The following is a 23,818-nucleotide window of genomic DNA, read 5'->3' on the forward strand; positions in this document are numbered from 1 at the left end:
TATAATTAAATATATAATGCAATATTTTTGACGAATAAAAACGAGACTGAATGTGGTTTACAAAATAAAAGCTCTGCTAAAATGTCTCTTCATTTTCGTTGACTAAAAGGAGACGAGACGAAATGTTATAACGTCATTTCGACTCGTTTAGTCGAGTTATTATTATTTTGCAGTATTTCTGTTTCCTGTGTCTCACTTCATCAGGTCGCACTGCGCTGACGCATGCGACATCACTTCCTCAATCCCCACTCGCAGGCGTGTGTGTAACAACTAGTTTTAAAATAACACCAGGAGGTTACAGTTCATATAGTTGCTGTTGAGACTGCTGGTTATTTGGTTCAGTAGTTGGCATAATTCAGTACTGTCTGTTTTCTGTCAATGAATTCCACTGTATGCAGTCAGTGCTTCCCATCCCATTATATCTCTCTAAGGTCCAAACCATTTGTAGTGTAATATCTTTTAATGGTTTTTATGATGCAAAATCTGTCTTCAGTTTACAAGCAATACAAGACAGACACACGTTATTTGCACTTTTTATTATATTATTGTAGCTCGGGCATTGAAGCACCTTGTTTCTCTTTGTTGAACTTGAATGTATTCAGGTTTTTTTTTGCATTGTCATGTGATGCTATTTTATTTATTTATTTAATTTAAATTTATGTGTGTGTACTAACATGTTTGGTTGGTAAAATAAATATGTTGTAAATTCAAATCAGAGCGTCACAATAATATAATAATAAGATAACCTTGTTTGAACTGTGAAATGGGTTTGGCTAAAAGAAAATTTTGGTTTTGTCTATACTACTAGGTACTTATACTATACTGGGTTAAATAGAATTGCATTACTAGAAAGAGACTAAAATAAAATTTTCATTGACTAAAACTAGACTAAAATGTCATCAGTTTTCGTCGACTAAAACTAGACTAAAATAGTCATGGATGATTCTGACTAAAATAAGACTAAAATGCTCAGACTTTTAGTCGACTAAAACTTGACTAGACTAAAAAGAGTATGAACATGACCAAAACTAATAAAAACTAAACTGACAGCTTGACACAAAGACTAGACTAAAACTAAAATTAAAACAGGCCGCCAAAAACAACACTAGATGCACACAAGTGCATTTGATATTTTAACATCATGGGTGCTGGATGGAAATATTAACTGCCTTGGTCTGAAACTAGTAAAGACACTTGCATTTCACTCTGTGTGGGGTGTAAGATAGAGGGTCCTGAAAGTTATTAGACAGTGAACAAAGAGATTTTATATTGTTACCATAATTTGCCTGAACTTAAGAATCAACAGTACAAAGACACACACACTCACACAATAACCTCAGCACTACTGCACCTGGAGCAATTCATTCAGGCACACACGCATGTTGTTTATATTGTATTTTGAGAGACTGTGTGCGTGTGTGTGTGTGTGTGCATGCATGTGTGTGTGTGTGTACAGGGAACATGCTGCTCCAGAGGTTGATATACTTTTTAATCCACTCCAGATGTAGAATGTTAGTTGTTGAAACACCATCACCTCTCATGTCAGACCAGCTAATGTGTGTGTGTCTGTGTGTGTATGTGTGAGGAAGAGAGAGAGAGAGCACGAGACAATTTGAGGTTTCTGTACATGCTGCAAAACCCACATTTCAACTCACTGAGCACTTTATTAGGAACACCACACTGACACTGGGTTGTTCCTCAGTTTCTTATGGATCCACCAGATGTTGGAACTTTCCTCTTAGACTCTGCTCAACATTGACATGACTGCATCACATCATTTCTACACATTTGTTCAGCTGCACATTCAAGCTGCCAATCTCCTGTTCTACCACATCCCAGAGGCGTTCTACTGGATTCAGGTCTGGAGACTGGGGGGGTCACTGAAGTTCAGTGAACTCACTGTCATGTTGATGAAACCAGTTTGTGACATGGAGCATGATCCTGCTGGAAGGAGCCATTAGAAGATGGTGAACTGTGGCCATGAAGGATGAACATGGTCAGCAACAATACTCAGATAGATTGAGACTTTCAGACCATGATTGGTTGGTATTAAGAAGAACACGTTCCCCACTCCATCACACCACCACCACCAGCCTGTTGACACGAGGTAGGTTGGTCCATGGATTCAGACTCTGACCCGACCAACTGCTGCCTCAGCACAAATCCAGATCCATCAGACCAGGTCTCAACTGTCCAGTGTTGCTGAATCTGTGTCCACTGCAGCCTCAGGTTTCTGGTCTCGGTGACAGGAAGTGGAACCTGACGTGGTTTTCTGCTGTTGTAGGTTGGACGTGTTGTTCACTCTGAAGCTTCTCTGCTCAGCACAGTTGTGAGAGTGGTTATCTGAGTGACCGCAGTCTTTCTGTCAGCTTCAACTAGACTGTCCATTCTCCTCTGACGTGTCTCAGTTTCCATCCACAGAGCTGCTGCTCATTGCTCACACACACATTGTTTCCCATTTTCTAGTCTTTATTCTAAGCTAATATAACTGGCTGCTGGCTCTTGCTACATATTTCATGCACAGGGTTGTAGGCTATCGACCTTCTTCTCTAACCTTTGGCAAAAAAGAGAATACATTTTTGTCTCCAAAATCTTTCTTTAGGGACAGCCAACTCTTTTTTACATTAAAGCTGTAGCATGTAGAGGTCTTTAAACCGGATCCAAAACAGACCTGTGACAAACACATCTGAACCTCACATGCCTCAATTAATTACCAAATTAATTAAGAGAGTCCCAATTTGAGGGGGACCCATGCTCAACCAGACCCACTCCGAACAGATTCAAGGATAATGAGACCCTGATCCAAAATACAGTTGACCCGAACAGACCCTGACAGCAGCATGATGATCCATGGATTAATTTGATCAATTTACAAGCAGCCACAGTGAAAATAATGATGAGCATGATGTCCTACGAATGAATGTAAAGTCATAGGAACCAAAACTTGTTTTTATGCTTCACAGAGTATTTCACCTCACACATCCTGCACCAACACCGAAACATTCTGAAGCCAGCTGATCAACACCTTGACAAAGGACATACATGTTTAATAGCTGTGAATCAAATTCCAAAAACAGCAGAAATCTTGTAGATTACTGATTTTCCTGTCACAATCCATTCTGGTCTCCTGCCTGCTTTTCCCATTCACCTGCACCCAGTAATGTCTCCCACCTTCCACACCTGCTCCTCATCAGTAATCAACCCTGGATATAAGCAGCCACCTCCTGACACTCATTGCCAGATTGTTCTTCGCGTCATGCAAGTCTTTCCAGCACTTTTGTCCGGACTGATCTCCTGTTGCCGACTCTGCCTGCCTTTGACCTGCTCGTCTGTCTCAGCCCCGGTAATCACCTCAGCCTTTCGTCCCCGACCATGAGTTCAAGAGCCTACAAAACACGTTTACTCTCTGAGAATCAAAGAATATATAACCTAGGCCTATATTAAAGTATAAAATTAAACCAGACAGTACTGAAAACTAAGAAATGAACTGTAAAGTTCTCGATCTTCCCCTCGCCTCACAGTTTTCTCTGTGCTGATTGTGACGTACCACATGATCAGAGCTGATACCGCGTATGTGTATGTTGAGTTCCATTTGGATCCACATGGGTTTTGGACAAATTGACAAACAGACCTGAATATCACAGCAGTCCAGTCCAACTTGGGTCCCAGGTTGGGTTTTGGTCCCTTCAGAACGGGGAAGACCAGCACATGCGCAGCAGTGAGTGGTGATGACTGGAGCCAGTTACCTTACTTAAAGGAACTACTCTTCCACATGCTTTGTGCATTGACATCGACAAGTGATTTATTGCCCACACTAAAATAAAAACGTTTCTTCAGCTGAGATGGAGAATTTATAACCTCATTTCTTAAACAAATTCAGCAACTCAACTTCATACCTTTACTCGCTAAGAGCTGTCTCCATTGGTGGAAAGCAATACCAATGTTACTTCTATTTCCATTACTTCTTTTCTTCTACTTAAGTTTGCATGCTAACCAGATAGCCACAGCCTCGTCTCTGTAGCATCCATTCTGCCCTGAAGAAGTAGCTGCTCAGAGGGTAACCTATGTATATATTATAACCTCTTGGCTTGTAATACAACGATGGCTGAAGCTCTTGGCAGGCAGCTGTTAATGCTACAGCTAACTATGTAGCATTAGCAAAAGTTACAAATACCTCCTTTAAACATCAGATAGGCCTGAGAAACACAAACACAGAGAGAGTTTAATCCTCAGCTCATATCACAGTTGCCTTCCTTAATCAAAGTGTTCTCTTACGCGGTATATTCCACTGTAACTCACAGGTATAAACATTCAACTTGTCTGGGTTTAACTCTGTTTCACAAATATAAAATAAATTGAAATCAATAGAGGGAGACCAAGGGACTTTCTAAAAGTAAAAAATCTAGACCTCACACTATGAGCAACACAACTTTTTTACCTTTTTACCTTAAGAATTTACCCAAAATTTATTATTCAACGGAGTGTTTATTTCTGATGCTGAAGTGGATTAAGAGCAGAAAAACCTCAGGGCAACAGACACCAGAACAGAGTGGATGACAAACTAAGTTAACAATATTCAACATCCAGTATACTTTATTTTACACATATACTTTACATGATACAAAAATACTGATCACAGTGTATTTTCTTGGAAAAGATTGAAATTGCAATAAACAGAGGTTGAAAAATAACATTTAATAAATTATATAATTAATATAAAGAATACGGAGACATAATTAATACAAAACCCCCCAAATATTTTAAGACAAATTATTTAGACAATATTATAAAACAAGTGTCGAGTGTTGACTCTCTTTTAGTCCTTCCTTCGTTCCTGGGCTCTAATCAGTCGTGCTCTTATTAAAATGTCCTCAAAGCCAAGTCAGTGCATTTCCCGCCTTCAAATCACCAGAGTTTCCCATACCTGCACTCAAATCACTAAGGTTCCCGCGTTCATCAGGGTCCGCACACTTAGCTGCCATCAGAGCTGATTGGGATACTCGTGACCCGCAAGTCTACAGGGGATGGGCGATGAATTCTACTTAATAAGTTTGTTATATGCTCGTTAGCATCATGTTAGCATCTCATTAGCCAGCAGTTAGTCCAGCCGTCTCCAGTGCGAGGGTACGCAGCGACACACTTCCTCACTAAAGGAGAAACCTGGTTCACACCTTCGCCTCCTGACCTCACAGGGAGGCCTGAGACAACTGCAATGAAAAAGAGAAAAAACACAGGATTTAGCTTCAAAACTAACAACATAACAGCAGTTTCTAAAGTAGGTCAAACATATTGGTCTGGACTGGCAAATTGATGAAACGCCTTATTGGTTTATGTTTGAAATGAGTTCATTCTTACTCATATGAGTATATGGGCTAGCGTGGGCCTGCAAGTTGCAGTCAACGTTATAATCACCATGACTCCATGTATGTATAGAAGACCTTTTTACAGGGTCAGAGATACAATAAGATAGTTGGATTTATTACCCAAGAAACATGAATGTGCTCAGTACATGCTGTAGCAACATGCCTTTTAGAAACAGACAGCTAGATCGTTTGATATCTTGTTTGCAAAGTTGATGTATGGTCGTAAGAGTAATGCTAAAGTTAGAGCTAATGGATTGGACTACACTTCATCCTCCAAGGACAATCAATGTCTATTCAAATTTCATGGCTTTCCATCTCATAGGTTCTGAGATACTCATCTCTGCTTAATGTGGTGAACTGACCAGCAGACATTGCCATTAGATTATTCTGAGGACTTCTGACCATAAGTGTCCTAGAGACCTTATTCATGGATCAAAGTGTTATGAAGGAGAAAGTGGAAGAAATGTGATGGTGGAGACTGACAAAATATAGAGTATCACCAAAATAGTCAAATCATCCTCTGGGGAGCATGAATCCTCAGGCTGCTAGACAGGTGGAAATAACTAGTGCTGAATGGAAACAGTTGTTTCAGACCTTATCACTGCATTGCCCTATTGTTTTTTATCTATTCATTTTGTTTCACTTGGGAGAAAAACTCCAGCTAACAGTTGCAAACAGCAAACAGTTGCCTATTTACTCATCCAGCCGACATAGAGCAACATCAGAGTCATGTCGCTGGCCACTTGAAGAACTGAAATCCACTATACTGTATTTAAAAGCACAATCTGACTTGAGTTCTGAGATCGAGGTACTTTACAGTATATTGAGGTACATTTGGAAATATATTCACATCATTGTAACGTGTGTTGTCTGTCCAGGATATTTTCTGCCTCACAGCCAAAGTGTGCTAGGACAGACAGCAAGGACTTCACAGGAAAATCATTTCAGAAAATGAACAATGATATCAATGAAAAAATATATGTTCCTGTCATGTGTTTGGATTCTGGTGGTGATGCTTGGCTTTTATTACCTTTCTGTCACAAATTACATCTTGTGCTGTTAGTGAAGGAAACCCCTCATCCTTTGATTACAAACCATCATTTGTTTGATTGCACATTTATTGTAGAAATATTGACTGCAAAGGTTTTTTATAGACAGCAGTCAACCATAAACCTGCTTACAAAGTCCCCTAACAGATTCCTTACCGCTGTGCATAAATACCACTTACTCACATATCATCTTCTATTTTAATTTGGTCACTTAACAGTCTACCTGCACGGCTGTCTGATGTGGTCTGCAGATTTTCTGTAAAGCCAAACACTGCTGCAATGATTGAGAACCTCTGCTGCCTCACCAACAGTAACTACTTTCTTGTGTGTTCCAAGGGTCAAAGGTAAGAACTACGGTTTAGATTTCATGGCAGTAAAAACTACAGCCTTCAGAACTACTTGGTGATTTACAGCCCTTGTCTGAAGCACCAGAGCTTTCATCAGAACAGTTCGTCAAAGCTGAACAAATGTTTAGCTTCCCTTCTTCTTCTTCTTTTTGTTTCCTGACACAAGAGTGGCATAATCCTGTTTTAGAGAATTTTTTAACCTAACAATAATGAAATTGTATAAGGAAATTCCTGGACATTAGTATTCAGGCCTTCAATAGCTCATATCTCGTTAATCCCAGCCCACAATCGAGGCCTGATTGTCACCTCTTCGAAGGATTACACAAGCAGCGGATCCATGAAATTCCCACGAACACATGAAGTGTTGGAGGGATTCATTCCCATTTTAAGTAGCACTTACACACCTCATCAACACCTGTAATTGCCACCGCTTTTCTGGCTGCACGGTATGTCACATGGTGGACGACAGAATATTTATGAATATCTATGAACCCATGATGAAATACACAGAGTCAGACTCAAACAGACACACGTGGTCTATTTCAAACATACACACTAACACGAGTGCCGGATCCCAGACACTAGATTCCTACTGCTATGTTATACTCATAAATCACTCTCAAACAGGGTCACGAAAGGTCAAGACTGGACAAGATGGATGGATGTGTGTATGTGTGTGTGTTTCCTCCTGTGCAGGGAAAGGAAATAGTTAAGTGACAGCTAGGAGAAGTCATTAGCAAACTGAGGTCTTGTATTACACACCAGGTTCACTGCAACAACCACCTACCACTGCTGGACCAGTGCTTTCCTCTGACTACACACAGCCACTAACATTACAAGCGTGTGTGTGTGTGTGTGTGTGTGTCTGTACGAACTTGTGGGTTAGCACAGGGTGATGATGCAACCATTGAAGCACTGAAATACAAGTAGAACTTTAGCTGCCAAATTCCTTCACATCACAGTGACATAGAAATCTTTTTGCTGATTTGATCATTCATTACACAAACTTGTGCATAAATAAGATAATAATTCTATGCCAGCACACTTCACATAACATATGACAATACTGTATTAAATACAGCAATGAAGAATGAGAAAGCAACTTTGTGTGTAGTAATATTATTTTGGTTTTCTATAGATTTATATATTCTTTAAATGGCCATGAAACACTATTAATCTACCAGTTTTGTTTCTGTCACAGTTATAAAGGCTGATACAGTGTATGCTGCAGTTACCAATGAAAAGGATAATGGATTTTGGTTTTAAGGGTAAATTTAATTAAAAGAATATTGATGTTACTATGGAAGATTTATCACAGAAATCATTACCAAGCATTGCTCATTACCCCAGCATTAGATGGATGGATGGATGGATGGATTGATGGTAGATGGATGGATAATGCATGGATGGGTGGATGGATGGATGGATGGATAGATGGACAACAGAAAAGCACATCACCATCCTTTAGAAATTAAACTCTCATGATTAGACTCTCATGTTTGCACTACACTTGCGCTCATGTCCTTCTGTCATTATGATGAATACATTAATTGTACCACCTTATTCTTTATGTGCAGTTTGTCGAGTCTTTGTAGGTTTCAGCTAGTCTCCAGGTCTGTCCCAAGCTTAAGGCAAAGCTTCTCTGTCTTTAAGCGCTAAGTTCTCTCCTGCTAAAAGTGTTGTTTTAATCACCAAACACTGGATGGTACTGAACGCCCCACATCCCTCCTTACCTGCATGTAGCTTGATGGAACCTCCGTCCTTTCAGGAAACACTTATTGGGCGACTCATTACATTCACAGGAACACTTTGTTTTATTGAGGGGCTGGTGCCTCGGACACGTCTTGATACACGTGCACTGACAGGTCTCTTTGCTGAAGACGTGGTTAAGTGGGCAGGAGGGAGCAGGCGGGATGTTGCAAACACACTGGCAGGTATTACGGTCGAGATGTCGGTTCGGGCCACAGTCTTGAGTTTGATCCCCGCGACGACACACACACTGACAGGTTTCCACATCCAGTTCCTTACCCGGGCCACACACATCTGATGAAAATATGTCTGTAGAATGGAAGGAGAGAGACGCACACAGGTGTGAGTTGTTATTTAAAGGAGTCTGGGCAGGAGGTCATTGGCTGAAGACAGAGATTGTATACCGATAGAAAGTGTGAGTGGAGTTGGAGTTCCCCAGAATGAGTCAGTTTCTTTGAAGATAAATTCACTTTGTCAATAAGATGACAAATCCTACAGTGGGTTTTTTGGTATGGTTTGGTGTGTGGATAAATGACAATATGTTATCAATAAACCCAAGAATAAATTCTTTAAACATACAATTTTGTACAGGATTTCTAAAGAGTGAAACAAATATCCAAACAGCATTAGAGATATGTGGTTACACTTTCAAGAAGCAATTGCAGATGTCACTAAAGTATATGACTTGAGCTACACATACTCTATCAAAAACTATAAAAACATGTCTTTAAATATGCACCACATGTACAGTATAGTAAGAATAATCTCACTAAACTTAGAAACAGGGTTACTGATGTGGTCATTTGCTGCTGTAGGTTTTAAGGAAACAAACTGATACCCTATGCAAAACACAGTTGTAAATGTTGGCTATTACTGAAAATGTTACACAACTACATATAAAAACAGTGTGCGTGGCAGTTGTTTGAGATCACTGATAAACTATGAAATTCAGACATTCCTGGAATAGAGTAGTGGTGCTCTCTGTTTCCTCAGGGATAGCACAGATGGTTCTCTTTCAACACTGGCAAATCATCCTCTAGCTAAAAAATTAAGGAGGAGAGAGCAACAGAATGTCTGGCAAATGGATGTTGAGACTGTTCAATCTGTGTGTGTGTTTGTGTTTCTACAGATGAACAAACAGAGATAACAAAGACAAAATGCTGGTGTCTTCTCCAGCGTAGCAGTATGTGCTTACACAGACTTTATGGAACTTTATTTTCCATGACAACAAACTCTTGAAGTCTCAGTGGTGAAAACGTTTGATAAATGTCTCCCTCAAGGTAATAATATGTCCTGAAATGACATATTAGTAACTTGCAAACTGAAATTACTTTTGTGTTTGCTATTTCAAATAGTTTATGTCTGCCCTGGGTGATATCTGCAACACTGGTGGTTTAAGGCATGTCAGATAGAACACAATGCTTTTCATTGCCATCATCAGAAGAATATCCACGTCCAAAACAAATGAATACAACAGAGGATCCAAACAAGAGTCAAGGGGACGAGCACAAAAGAGAGTGATAAATATGTTATGCTATTTTAGCATCCAGTGTTGATATGCAATATGAAGGCAACTACTTGAAGACATATATTTCTGTACCTGTTAACTGCGTTACATTTATTGCATTAAATATTGATGAAATATTAATGCCAAAACTCTAGCAGCTTCTCTTAAATTGACCCAACTATCCACAATTTGTATTACTGATTAAATTGTCGTTTTGGGGGAACAAAATTATAAATTGAGACAACAAATAACATTATTTGAAGTTCCTCTCCAGACATGTTTTAAACTCTGTAAAAAATCCTCTGCCATGATATATATTTTGTTTAATAAGGTTTTCCCACATAAAAAGTGAAAAAAAATGGAAAACTGGGTCTGAAGCTCATCTCCTCTTACTTCCTCATTGAGAAATCTGGATCAGGCCTTGTGCCCCGCCCACCACCTGCTGTCTCCAGGTGGACAGGTGAGAGAGCAGAGAGTATCAAGATGGTTAGAGGAGGAAACATCAGAGAGACTCAGCCACATGTTTGAGCCTCAGTCAGACCCAGACTCAGATGAGGAGTCTGAGACCAGAACCAGAGACTAGCAGACGTATCAGAACGGTTAGCGTAGTTAGCATCTTTTATTTGTTTATGTTGTTATTTAGCTTGTAACTGGCAGTGGATGACACGGTGTTAGTGGCTGTGCAAATGCAAACTCACGATAAGTTTTCATGTTAATTCAGCCCCAGCCCCCGTCCCCACAAGTTGACAGGATTGGTTCCTTAGGTTTGTGATATATGAAACCCTGGCTGTCTGAATCTGTTTTTAGTTCAAGGTGGAAACACTCAGTCATGGTGTTGACTGGTTATTTTGTCTTATATAAATAACACCATATTGGTGTTGACAAGGTTAAAAACTAGATTTTCATCAAAGGAGCTGAGGAACCGGCCCAAGCGACCAAGGAAACTCACAAATGTAATTTCCTCTGTTAAGAAAGATTTAAAGATTACGACAAACATTGTATTGTCTTAGTTTAATGTTGTTTCAATTAATTATGGTTCCATGCTTCATAAAAGCCACAAAAAAAAATCACTAGTAGTATGCTGATGTCTCTGTAGCTAATGTAGTTAATGTTACAATTTTATTACTGATTTGTGCATGATAATCCCGCATTTTGGCATTTGCATTGGCATTCCCACCATATGACATCCTAAATTTAACTGATGTCCAGCAGTGAGTTTGCTCTCCCATATCAATGCGGACTGTCAGGGCTGCCTACACAGCATCGCTAATAATAGCCTGGTATTATACCAGTGTTTTTTTTTTTCTTTTTCAATTTACCGATTGATGCGTGAAATTGAAGTTGTGAAAGAATCGCGTTTGCCCATGATTTTCACATTTTGACGGCATCTTGAATCTCTGGCAAAAACACGTTGCGTCTGCTTTTGTAAAAGCCATCGGAGACTACTGATGACGTATCGCGTTCTTAAAGGTGTGTCCCATTTCGTAGGGGGAGATTTCAACCACTAGCCCTTGTAACTCAGTTCCAAGGGGCAAGGGGTAGGGGAAGGAGTAGGTGTAAAAATGAGAAATGGGATTGGGCCTAAAGCTAATATACACAAGTTCTGAACATCAGGCTAAGGCTAACATAAGATCAGGAGCTCCCACCCCTCCATCTCTGCTCTGTTACAGTCCACCAGGCCCATCATCTAAGAGGCCGTGGACACCACAGAACATTTTATTTGGAAACTTTGAAGTGTCCATGTCACAACAGCAAATATGTTTGTGTTTAAGTTAAACGATTAAAATTATAACCAAAGTTAATACAAAGAAGTCTTGAATATGGGTATTGTGCAGCTTGTGCAGGATTATGATAATCTTAAAGGATTTGAATGCCATGTCATATTTTGTACAATCATGCTCTAAAGAAAAACAAGGGCTATAATTATGCAGGGTCACATAGTGCTGATGCATTGTGGGTTAGCTCACAATCATGCTTTTGATTCAGCATGACAGTCACTGGCAAAGGTCACTGCTTTGGACACACACACACACACACACACACACACATATACATACATAAACAACCACACAAACGCTAGTTACTACTGGGGTGAGAAATGTTACCTCTGTGGAAACTAAGTGATTTGTGGTAACTCCAAGTTACTCCATACCGGAAGCTATCAGGAAGCTATGTTAAGGAAAATTGTTATTGTTTTTGGTAAGCTCCCATTCATTGTTTCTGGTGGGAAACAGTTTGCAGTAAAACCTTTAACTTCTTTATACAAAATAACACTTTCAGTAAGGATTAAAAAAACATCTAATAAAACACAAAATAATGAACAAGCATGGCTTTCTCTGGACAGGCAGACTCAACGGCTGTTGTTTTGAACTGGTTTCCAGTAAAGAGTCATGGTATATGTCTTGATTTACACCTGGGTCATACTCTTGTTATTTCTGTCATTTGTTCATTGCAATTTTTCTATCTTTGCTTTTCACTGAAGTTTTTGAGTTTCACAGTGTCTTTGATTCTGACCAAAATACAATGTCACAACAACAAAAGTAATTTAAGCTGTCTATAGTGAAGTCTGTGGACTATCCTGAATAACTAAGACTAAAAACTATACTCTGCATACCATTAACGTTAGTATAGGGCTAGTATATCTGTCCTTGGTGCTGGCCATAATTTCAGTAATCACGCTTGATAGCCGAGCATTCATAATTCAAACTGTATACCTAAAGGGACGTTAACTAAGCCAACTTGCGCACACCTGCTGTGGGCTGTGTGTTTTTCTAACTTAATGTTATCTGCAACAATAGCTGTGAGGACTGTAGCAAATGCTTATTGATGATGGCGCCTACTAGGAAGAGGTGCCGTCTGGTAAGTGTGCACGTCATAGACATGCACAGTACATGCGAACAAAATGGCTTGTGCAAAGAAAAAAAAAAAAAAACATTTACATACGTACATAAGGACAACCTGAAAACAATATGCCTCTGGCTCTGGCTGTAGCCAGCACTGAGGCAAAAAAACACTGTAAAACTTAGGCTATATCTAATATTGTGTCATCTGAATGTGCAGATACTGAGGAAGAGTCTTCACTATCCAGTGAAATATTTGTTGAAGTTTGTTAAAGTTAGAATTAGACCATGATTCTACAACTCTTTTTATGTACCCAGTTGATCCAGTAATGAGTAGCACCCCTTCAGTTGGACTGGATAGTGAAGGCTCTTCCTCAGTATCTGCACATTCAGATGACACAATACCCCCACCGCCCCCATATAAAGCATACCTTACAGACTTCAGCGATGAGGCACTGACAAGGAAGCACCCCTGCCTGAGAGAACCAGGGTCTTTCAATGAGACCTATGGATGGAAACAAAGGCTCAAGGGAAAAATCGCCAACTACCAGACTCTACTTAAAGCAGTGTGAATTCTTCGAAACCCAAGTCTCAAGAGGAGGCCCACCCAGGACAGAATCTGAAGAGACATAGACGAGCCAAGGTCAACCATTTTCCATCCTTGCAAATTTTCTGTAGTTCTGCATTTTGGCAGAACTACAGAAAAGATACCCCGACAAACAGTAAAGAAAAGATGGGATACCGGAGACAAGACATAGGGCATAAGAAGCCAAGCACTGAAAGCATATTGGAGAGATGGCCTGCACTTTTTCAGATGGAAGAGATATGTTTGCAAAACACCTCAGACACTCTAGTCACTCAGACGTAGTGCAAGCGCTGTTTAATCCATGTGAAAAATGTCTTACAATTTACATCCAGGAAATACTAAAAAACGTTGGGCCTAAATTTTAATACAATTATGAGAATTTATTTTTTGGATTAAATTACTGCTGGTTAAGTTTGGTTTCTAGGTTTAAATATTGCAATATTCAAATTCTAAAAGTTTACATATGAAATGTGGAGATGAGCTTTTGACATCTGGAGATTTGTGTAAAAATAGATTTACTTTTTTTTCTTGATTGGATGGCGAGCAGGAAAGGAAAAACTTCTCACTGCAAATACATTTTGATATGAAAGAAGGAATGTGATTATTTTCAACAGTCATGTTCATATTCAGCCTGTATTGTTATTAGGTCATCATACCACTAAGTAATAGCCTGCCTAAAATGTAAACAGCTGTATTAACCAACTCTTGAATATTTATCTCACCATAGCCAGAAAATAGTCTGTTTATGCTGATTAGGGTTTTACAGCTACACTGTCATCTTTTAAAAGAAGCTGCAAATCATACTTTCGAAAATCAGCTCGGCTAAAAGCTGGATTATTGTGAAGGTGTAAACAGATACTATATAAACGCTGGAGTCGTGGTTGTAAATGAATGAGTCAAAACCTTTTGAGACAATGTAAAATAATGAGTTTGCTGCAATCTTAAAAATGGTTTGAATGGAGTTAAACATTTAAGGTTAAACTGAATGGATTATTTATATTAAGTCAATAAAGCTTACTATGTTTAGGACAACATGAAATATTTGGTTTGCTTCACTTTCAGAAAATAGTTTGCATCAAGTTAAAAATACAGGTTAAACTGAATAAATACTTTACATTGAGGCAATGTCAAATATTTCATGTGATCAATTACTTCAATTTTTGTAAGTTGATCCTACGTTTTATTTTTTCAGTGAAGAAAAGTTACAGGAAGTAGTCTCGGTTGTATTGTAGTCTTAATTGGAACACTGTCAAGTGTTTTTTTTCTGGCATGCCCCCCTTCATAAGCTGAAAAAGGTTCACCCTTCCCCCACCCCACAATTTAATCAATCAATCATCTCTCTCTCACTCTCTCTCTCTCTCTCTCTCTCTCTCTCTGACTGTCTTTATCTCCCTCTCCTCCTCCTCTGCCTCTGTTTTCTTGACATCTCTTTTCAACACCGAGGCCTCTCTGTGCTGGGACATGGACCATTCTGGGACATCTCTCTCTCTCCTAGTGAATCACTCCAGACATTTTGGATCTGGATCTTTGTCCTCCAGGGGAGAAGTGGTGTCCCTGTCCCTCTTCCTGTGGGTCCCAACATTGTCCTTGTGACTTTTCCTCTATGTGAATGATGTCCTATTTACAGGTCTGTGTGGTAAAGAGTGACTCAGGCCCGACATGTTACATGTTGCCCCTGGATACATTTTCTTTCTTTAAGTGTGCACTCTATCTAATGCACAATGCGCTAAATTGCCAGACAAAAATGTTGCTGTAATAGGGAGTAAGTAACTCTGGCCCCTTAGAACACAGAGCAGAGGGCTTAGTGCAGTCTGTGGACAGTCAGTCAGGGGTCAAAGCTTTTTGTTCCTGACTGTATCTCCCTCATCCCCTATTAACTTTCTGGCTGAAGTTTTGTGTGTATAACACTGTGTATAATACTCATATTTTTTTCACAACGACGTGATCATCCATCTTCATCTGTAACTCGCTATTCCTTACTCTTTATGGCAATGTTATTTGTAGCCTTTTCAGGCACATCAACACATGTTTTGGGGGAGCTCTGCCACAAGGAATTATTTGTGTAATATTTCCTAATATTCAGATCTGTTCTACTGGACTCCTGCCATGGTTTGTCAAACCTACTTGCCAAATTTCTGTTTAATGTCCTAAGTTTTGACTGTTGACTTCTGGGTCCCTCTCCATCATGAGAAGTGTGTATGTTGTTGCGATTAAAAGTGGCACAATGGATTCAGAGGGCTTTAGTCAGTCCACAGGTCAATCATGTGACAGATTGATCAAGACATCTGTCCTTACAACATGTCTGCAAATGTGGGGGATTTCCTTCAATGTCATTCATTTATTTAACAAAACGAAATGAATGTGGGAGCTAAGATTCCCCAGAATGAAAAGGGAAGGTAAGGGTTAAAGGAAAGGATGTAGAACTTGGAGAGTGTAGATGAACAGGTACATTAGCTTAACATATTTTAACTAAATGTAGTTCCTTAACCATCACATCACTTTTTCACATTGCAGAAATTTCAAAATCATGTTTAAGAAATTGAAACTTAATCCTTTGTCCGTGGAGATAAGTTGATGTGTCAGTGTAAGTATGGAGCAGTATATTTCTCATTCAGTGGCCCTGAAAGCTCAACGCCCTGCATGCAAGTAGACAAAACACAAACAGGTTCAGAAACATCTTCATCAGTCTGACAACACATGAGCTGCAAATACTCGAAAATACGCAACAGAAATGTTTCCAGGGGACACTAAAAAGTGATGAACCCGGCCGGGACACACTTGTTCAATGCTTTGTGACTTTTTAAGTAAAAAGCACCGAACAACAAGTGCACATGGATGTATTATAATACATTATACCGTATAAAATAGCTAAAAAAGTGCTTTATAAATAAAGTTAGGGGGAGATAACATTAAAGTAGTCGTCATGTACTGTATAAGCAGAGCTAGTGGAAAGCTCATGTATCTGATAAGGAAAGGGTTCATCAACATGAATGTACAATCTGATCATGAGATTTTGTCCAGGTGGAGATTTAGGCCTAATGCTGATATGGAGGAAAGGTCAAAGGGCACAGTCATTAGTTTTTGAGAAACACATAATTTCCTCATAGCCATTGTAATTTAACCAAATCACCTACTCCTTCTGAATTTGGTTTTGAAATAAAATTCAACACCAAAAAAATCTCCTCCATTATCTTTTACTGGCCATTTGTTTTGCGCCTTTCATTCATACGAGTGTATTTGTGTGCGTGAGTATCTGTGGAATCTGCTACTCCAGGGTCTCCACATTCTTCTGCTTGTCATTTGTTTACACTGAGTTCAGAGTGTTATCATAGCCAAACACACACACAGAAACTCACAAACACACACATACAGACTCTCAACAAACACACTGCAGTCATAAATACTCTTTGTTGAGCACATGAACATTCTCCTGTCACAAATACCAACACAGAGAAAGATGGGCTCCACTAACAGTGTGTGTTTGTTTCAGTGTTTTGGTATGTGTGTGCTCACTGCAGGCCTCGGCGACACGTCATCATGCAGCACTGATCAGCTATATTTATTGGCAGATATTTGTTTGTACTGGTTGATCTGCAGTATTGGCTTTTCTAGCATCAGAGGAACCACAATTTACTGTGACAGTAAAACTGGTTGAGATCAGAGACAACAGGTGATCAGCTGTTCCTCTCTCAGCTCCAGGTAGAGCAGGGTAACCTCAGCTTCTCTACATATAATTTAAATTTGTTGATGCGTGCTAATAGAAAACATACTAGTTAGCAAACTACTTGGCAGGTTTCTGTCAATTTTATTCAGATATAGAAGCTTGACAATATGTCTGATTTAAGGTTAAATCATAGCATCAAATTCAAAGCACTTCTGAACAGGGATTAATAAGAGAGCTTTATGGGTCAATAGCATAAACAGACCTTATGCAGTTGTCATTATATGACCCTAAACCTCTAAACCTCTAATGACCCTAAACTTTTTTCTGCCAAGTCAGTTTGTTTGACTGTTCCAAGTAGAAATCACTAAACTCTCTTAACTGCGCAAATTTGCATAATCAACACCACCCCACTTTCTGCATATTGGCTCCACTGAGGGTATGTTTCACTTAGAAATGTCACCCAAGAATAAAATGAAGAACTTCAATATTGCAGATCTTGAAGTTGGTGTTAAGGAAACAATCAGCAGACAAAAGCATTATTTAGTTTAATTATCAGTGTCCATAATGGTACTGAAAGACAGCAGTGCATTTGTCCACGTGTCTTAAAGCTCCATATTTTCTTCTTCTTCTGCGTTTTATTTGAAGTGTTGATCCATAAGAAGATATATTTGTGGTTTTAAGAACCAAAAACCATCTCAATGTAGTTTTACATCTCTTCTCTCAGGCTTCTCTCTGGAGCTCTAGTAACAATAGGTCGGTGAGCCTCCTCTCTTCTGATTGGCTGACTGTTTTCTGAGTGATCTAATAAAAATATAACAGATTTCAGAAAAACACTCAGAGAAACCAAATCCTGCAAGGTGGGATGGTGGGTCCAGGTGGGGCTTGGGGCGTGGCTGAGAGTTGTGACTGCTTTGCTCCAGAAGTCCTGACGGCTGGTTTTAAGGCTCAGTTTCTGAATACAGGCTGTGTGCATTTCTCTGTGCACTGAGGCTTTGGTACTTTCACAGTATTAATATAAAACCTAGACCTCATCTACCTTTAGACTATATGGAGCTTTAATTTTTCTCTCATGTGTACATTACTTCAGAGGAGAGTGCTGGTTGAAGATTGCAGCCAATCTTTAACCAGCAGGTTGGATTTAAAGAATGCAGTCAGTGCTATACAAAGAGCAGCTTTGCATCGTTTCCACATCAAATGCTGTTTTCCTCTGTCCCTCATGAATTGCATCTATTTAGGTTTCACATTAGGTATTAAGAACACGACCACACACACCCTCTAACAGCTTTGCCATTTAAACTGCTCATTACTGCAATCTTGACATTGTTGGCAGTGAAGGGTAATTTCCCTGCTATGTTTGCCTAACAGCAGCTATAATTGTCTCTTCCTATTTTTCTTTTCTGAGCTGCTGCAGAAAAAATAAGCAAACACAGTTTCCTCTGTAGTGTTTTCTGAAAAAAATGAACCAGAGATACAAGATAAACCTCTTTGTGTGCAAATGTGTAAACACTCACCAAGGTGCTGTTGGGAGGGCCGTGGAGGGGGCAGCGGTGGTGGAGGAGTGTTGTGGTGCATGATGGCGGCCATGCTGACACACCAGCATAGTCTGCTGCTCCAAGCCTGACCAGGAGGACACGTCCTGTTGGCTACCGGACACCTTCAAGAGAGACAGATTTCATGAGACAGTTGACCCTGACACCCCACAGGTGCTTTCCTGACTGAAAATGACACAGAAGTCCCACTGTAGTTTATTAGATATTGTATAGATTTTATAGATAGTACTTCCTACCTGCATATTATATTGCTATGTACCAATGACATTATGCATTTAAGATAAAAAGTTTAAGTTGAAATAACTATTACAAACTCATTGAATTTCCAGGCAGCCATGATGCACAGTAGCACAACCCTATCTGGATACATGTCTTTAGTATGGTGGACCCGACTTTCAACCACATAAAAAGGGACACAATTATATGTAAATCGTTATTCAAAAAAACCAGAGTCACGATGTGGATGTGAATGTGATAGACTTGAAAATACACATGAAATAAACAGAAAGTGTAGATCAAATTTTTTTCAAACATTTCTTATAACTCTAGAACTTGTGAAGTTTTCTTCAGTATGAGGGGAACCCAGGGACAGTTTTCTGTGCATCCATGGGTACAAACCAGAACTGCTAAAGGCTAATTCAATTAACAATTAAATGGCTAATCATTTAATCTTGTTACTCTGTCAATTTTTTTAAATATAGGTAAAAAAAAACAATGCCCCACAGCTAACTCACTGACATGGCAAAAACTGTTTCAATTTTGTCTCAGTGGGGGTCCACAGTATCTGACTTTGCAAACCCCTGTGTACATGGTAGGGTGACTGAGAGGATGCATTTAATATGCTAAATGATATTGACATGTGAAATATCAGACAAAACTAAAATGCTTCACTGTGGTTAACCCTTTGGCTTATGTTACCTTGTGTCCAGAGAAATTACATAGCTCTTTTCCTGTGGCACCTTTTTGCCTTCATACAGTTCCACCTATTAGAGACTGTTCTGTAAAAAATGAGCCCATAGTTCGTCTGTGTAGCAGGTTATTGTCACCCATAGTTATATTTTGTTGCTAGGCGACATCTAGTGGTCATAGTAGTGATCACAGGAGCAAAGGGAAAAGTGCGGTGACGTAGTATAAAGAGAGAAAAAGTCCACGTCAGGAGGAGGTTGTGGTGGATGGATGAATATGACACAGGAGAGTCATGTTCGATCCCCATGTGAAACCAGCTGTTTATATTGTAACCATGACAACAAAGACTGCGTAATGTTGCGGAAGTACTTATCTTAACCCAAATCACCATCTTTTCCTAAACCTAACCAAGCCATGACCATTATTATAGTTACCATGGTGACAAAGGTAGGTATGTACCTGTACAGACGGTATGTTTATTATTGTAACCACGACTACCGAGGACTGGTATGTCTGCTGTAGGGGCGCTGCTTCAGGAGAAACCCTGATGAGTTGTATGAGAGGGTGGAGGTGTGTGGTTGTTCAGGTTGGAGGAGTCGTTGGCATATTCACATTGATTTTGGTAATAGCACAGTCTTATACTGTTGAACACTGGGAGCTGCCCTCTTCAGCCTCAGTCCTTTAACTAACCTCTGCAGGGGAGCTCAGTGAATCCAGTGAATCCAACCAAAATCATTGCAGCACCCTTTTTTATTTGTGATAATACAGACTGCAGTGTGAGGGAGATCATTTATCAGAATGGCAGCTGAGTCATTATTTACCCACATACAGTCATACTAACTGACAGAGAAGAGCAGCATTAGTTCCAAACTATGTATAGCTCCATTACACAGTAGTTTGAATATTGTCTGTAACACTGCCATTCACACTAAGAATCAACACTCCTATGGGCCTAGCTGGACAGTTTTAACTCATTGGTATAATTAACCATTAGCCTGTTTAGCTCCTGTCAGCTTTGCACAGTCAAGAGTTTGGTATACATCAGGTTATCTCCAGGAATCTGTCTCTCCTCTCTTTGCTTTTTTAAGATGTTTTTTTTTCACTGTTATACTAATTGATACGTACTGCCTGATATTATCTGGCTTCAGACCAAAGTGTATGTTACCTAAACTGAAGTGAAGTGATGGAGGTGAAATATGATATTTTTCTCAGGGGTTGGTGGACAAAAAAAATAATGAAGTCGACAGGTGTGCATAAAGAGCACTCCAGAGGGATCAAATTGCTATCAAAAGTATTTTAATCTAGCACAGAGATATTCATAAATAATTGTATTAGCTGTAAATCAATACAAATCTTTTCTACACATGTACAATTTTGAATTTCTCAAGCAGAATTATTTAATAGCTTTACAAAGGCTGATTTACAAATACAAGCTTTGGAATTATTTGTGAACATCACTTTACAAGCTCAAAGTCTTTTTCACCCTAATTTGAGCCCATAAAAGTGTTTGCTAACAGTTCAGCCAGTGGGAGAGGTGGGTAAAGTACAAGGATTGTTGCTGGGAGTATGTTTGTGTGTAGTGTAGTATAGTTTCTGGGAGACCACTAAGATGTTATTAAAGTCATTACAGTGTGCAACATTTTGTCTCTGTCCCCCTCTGCCACCCTCTTTCCCTCCTCCATTTCTGTGAAGCCCTGCAGTCACTGCAACTCTCCATCTGCCCACCAGATGTCCTCTGACTTTCCTCACCTCACTCCCACATCCACCTGCTCGCTTGTCTCCCACTCTCCGGGTCACCTACACACCTGTTGTCAATTTCCCTCATTAGCTCCCCTGCATATATATACTGGTCCATTTCCATTTAGCTGTTGCTGGACCGTCTATTGTGCTGCAGCAGCTGTAGATGTCCAGTCTTTGGTCCGGTCTGTTTTCTGGACTTGCTTGCAGCCCTTTGCGGTTATCTCTATTTCCATTATTGAAGTCCTTCACTGCACCTGCCTGTGTCTGCATCCGGGTCCTCTTTACTGTGCTCCAAACATCAATTGTCAGACTTCTATTTCTAGTATTTTGTAATTGAAATATGCTCCAAAACATCAAAACTGCTAAGATGACCAAAGCCAGGGGTGGGACCTTACAACTGTCAACCAATATGTGAACACTTTTCACAATATGTGACAGACCTTCCAGTCCTCTGCTTCTCTTACACCGAAGCTTCCGGCTGGTATTAGCTGCTGGAAGATGTCTTTATATTTGACTCACTGGATAATGAGGTCCTGATTCCTGCTTCAGCTGAGACAGCGAACATGACGAGGATGTGGGTGAAGGACTGGGTGGAGCCTAACAGGGCAGAGAGAGGGCAGGGTGGGAGGAGCAGAGTGGTTTGCTGTCCAGTCTCAAGCTAGCACTATTTGGGTTTCCAGAACTTGCATATTGTAGCTTTAATTACTGGCATGTCCTGTTGATATTCATTTCAGTCCACACTTTTTATACATGCTCATCTGTCCATTTGAGATTATTGTCGTATTATTTGTATCTGATTTCTCCAGGTTTGTCAAACAAATCCAGTATAATCTCATCTGAAAAATTCAAAAGTCTAAATAAACTGGCATCAACCCAGAACAAACACAGCTCTGTCTATCTGATCTTAAGGGATTGGCTGGGATACAAACTGGGCACCTAATTGGTTCAAGAAATAGGATTCCTCAGATGTGTGTGTGCGTGTGAAAGTGCAGTTCACCCCTCTTAACCCACAGCCCGTGATAAGCCAGCTGAAGGGCTGTAGAACAAATAAACACCTCGATCAAAGGAGAATTTCTTGGGTCAGCTTCAATCAGACTGTCAGGAGGGAGAGGGAAGTATCAGAGGATTATCTGTGATGAGATGTCTCTGGGATGTCACTGCTGGCTTGCCTTCTAGCATTTGTTCAGTTTTGAAATGTAAAAAGTTCTTTATTGGTGAGTGTAATGCAGCAGAACCAGTGGTTGCTGGTAATGTTTCTACCTGGGTGGGGCTACAGCCACTGAGGGGCTCTGTTTACTCATGATCAACATTGTTGTCAGTCTTGGGTGAACCAAGACAACCAAACAACAATGTTGACAGCTTTGACTCCAAATACAGAAGACTGTTACATTCACTCAACAACTGTATCAGAAAAGCAAAGACACTGTCTCTTTTCTCTTCTCTTTTGATCCATAAGAAGATATATTTGTGGAAGAGACACTCTGAGCCTCTCTTTTAAATATAGCAGATTTCAGGTAAACACTCAGAGAAACCAAATCATACAAGGTTGAATGGGGCATGGAAGATGGTGGTTACTGCTTTGTTGTGACATCACAAAGTTCCAGAAGTCCTGACGGCTGGTTTTAAGTCTCAGTTTCTGAATACAGGCTGTGTGCATTTCTCTGTGGACTGAGGCTTTGATACTTTCACAGTATTAATATAGAACCTAGACCTGCTTTATAATAAAACAAAACATGTAGATCTACCTTTATACTGTATGGACCTTTAAAGACCTTCTGCCTCTATGATAGTTACAGAAATGACAATAGACAATGGTGAATAGAAAAAGTGGCAACAGGCTTGTTTAGCCCAGCATGGCTTTTTTCTTTTCAGTTGTCCCCAGGACGGACAACATTGAGAGAATAGCTGCACTTCTTGTGTGAGTCTGTACTGTGTAACAACAAATGATTGCAGCCTCCAGGAGCTACAAGTGGACATGTAGCATTTAAGTGCTGCTTTGTAAAAAGCAAAGGAAAGGTATTATTGGTGCATCCTACATGACTCTACTCTGAGAAACAACACACAGAGACCTCTGTACTTTTGTTGGCAGCTGTGAGTATCTCCTCCACTCTTCTCCGGTCTGTTTTGACCCTGATTTTTTACTTTAATTATTTTAACCAGTTTTCTTTTTTTTTTTTAAGTATATTTTTTGGGCTTTTTATGCCTTTATTGATAGCACAGTAGAGAGAGACTGGAAATGGGGAGGCAGAGAGAGGAGGAATGACATGCAGTAAAGGGCCGTCCGATGCGGGACTCGAACCGGGGCCGACTGCAGCGAGGACTGTAGCCTTTATATATGGAGCGCCTGCTCAACCCAATGCGCCACTCAATGCCCTATTATTTTAACCAGTTTTCTCTCATCCATTCACCAGGTGGGAGGAAAACCTGTTGATCCTCTCCACCTTTTCTAAAATAATATCGGGTCCAACTACGGCTGAGAGCAGAGGGGCCCAAAAATGCAACTCTGTGACATGTTTT

General features: G+C 39.9%; 1 protein-coding gene across 1 annotated transcript in view; it reads right to left on the reverse strand.

Annotated features, from left to right (window-relative positions):
* Window positions 1-4,650: 4,650 nt before the first annotated feature.
* Window positions 4,651-23,818, reverse strand: part of vegfc (vascular endothelial growth factor C) — a 68,595-nt gene continuing 49,427 nt past the window's right edge. The window contains exons 5-7 of the mRNA XM_022757226.1: window positions 18,617-18,759; window positions 8,493-8,817; window positions 4,651-5,207 (exon numbers count right to left, since the gene is read on the reverse strand). Of these exons, the coding sequence (XP_022612947.1) occupies window positions 5,099-5,207; window positions 8,493-8,817; window positions 18,617-18,759 (577 nt within the window). The 3' untranslated portion in view covers window positions 4,651-5,098. The remainder of the gene's footprint in view (window positions 5,208-8,492; window positions 8,818-18,616; window positions 18,760-23,818) is intronic.

This window comes from Seriola dumerili, unplaced genomic scaffold, assembly GCF_002260705.1.
Source record: "Seriola dumerili isolate Sdu_G_001 unplaced genomic scaffold, Sdu_1.0 BDQW01000267.1, whole genome shotgun sequence".
Classification (NCBI taxonomy): domain Eukaryota; kingdom Metazoa; phylum Chordata; class Actinopteri; order Carangiformes; family Carangidae; genus Seriola; species Seriola dumerili.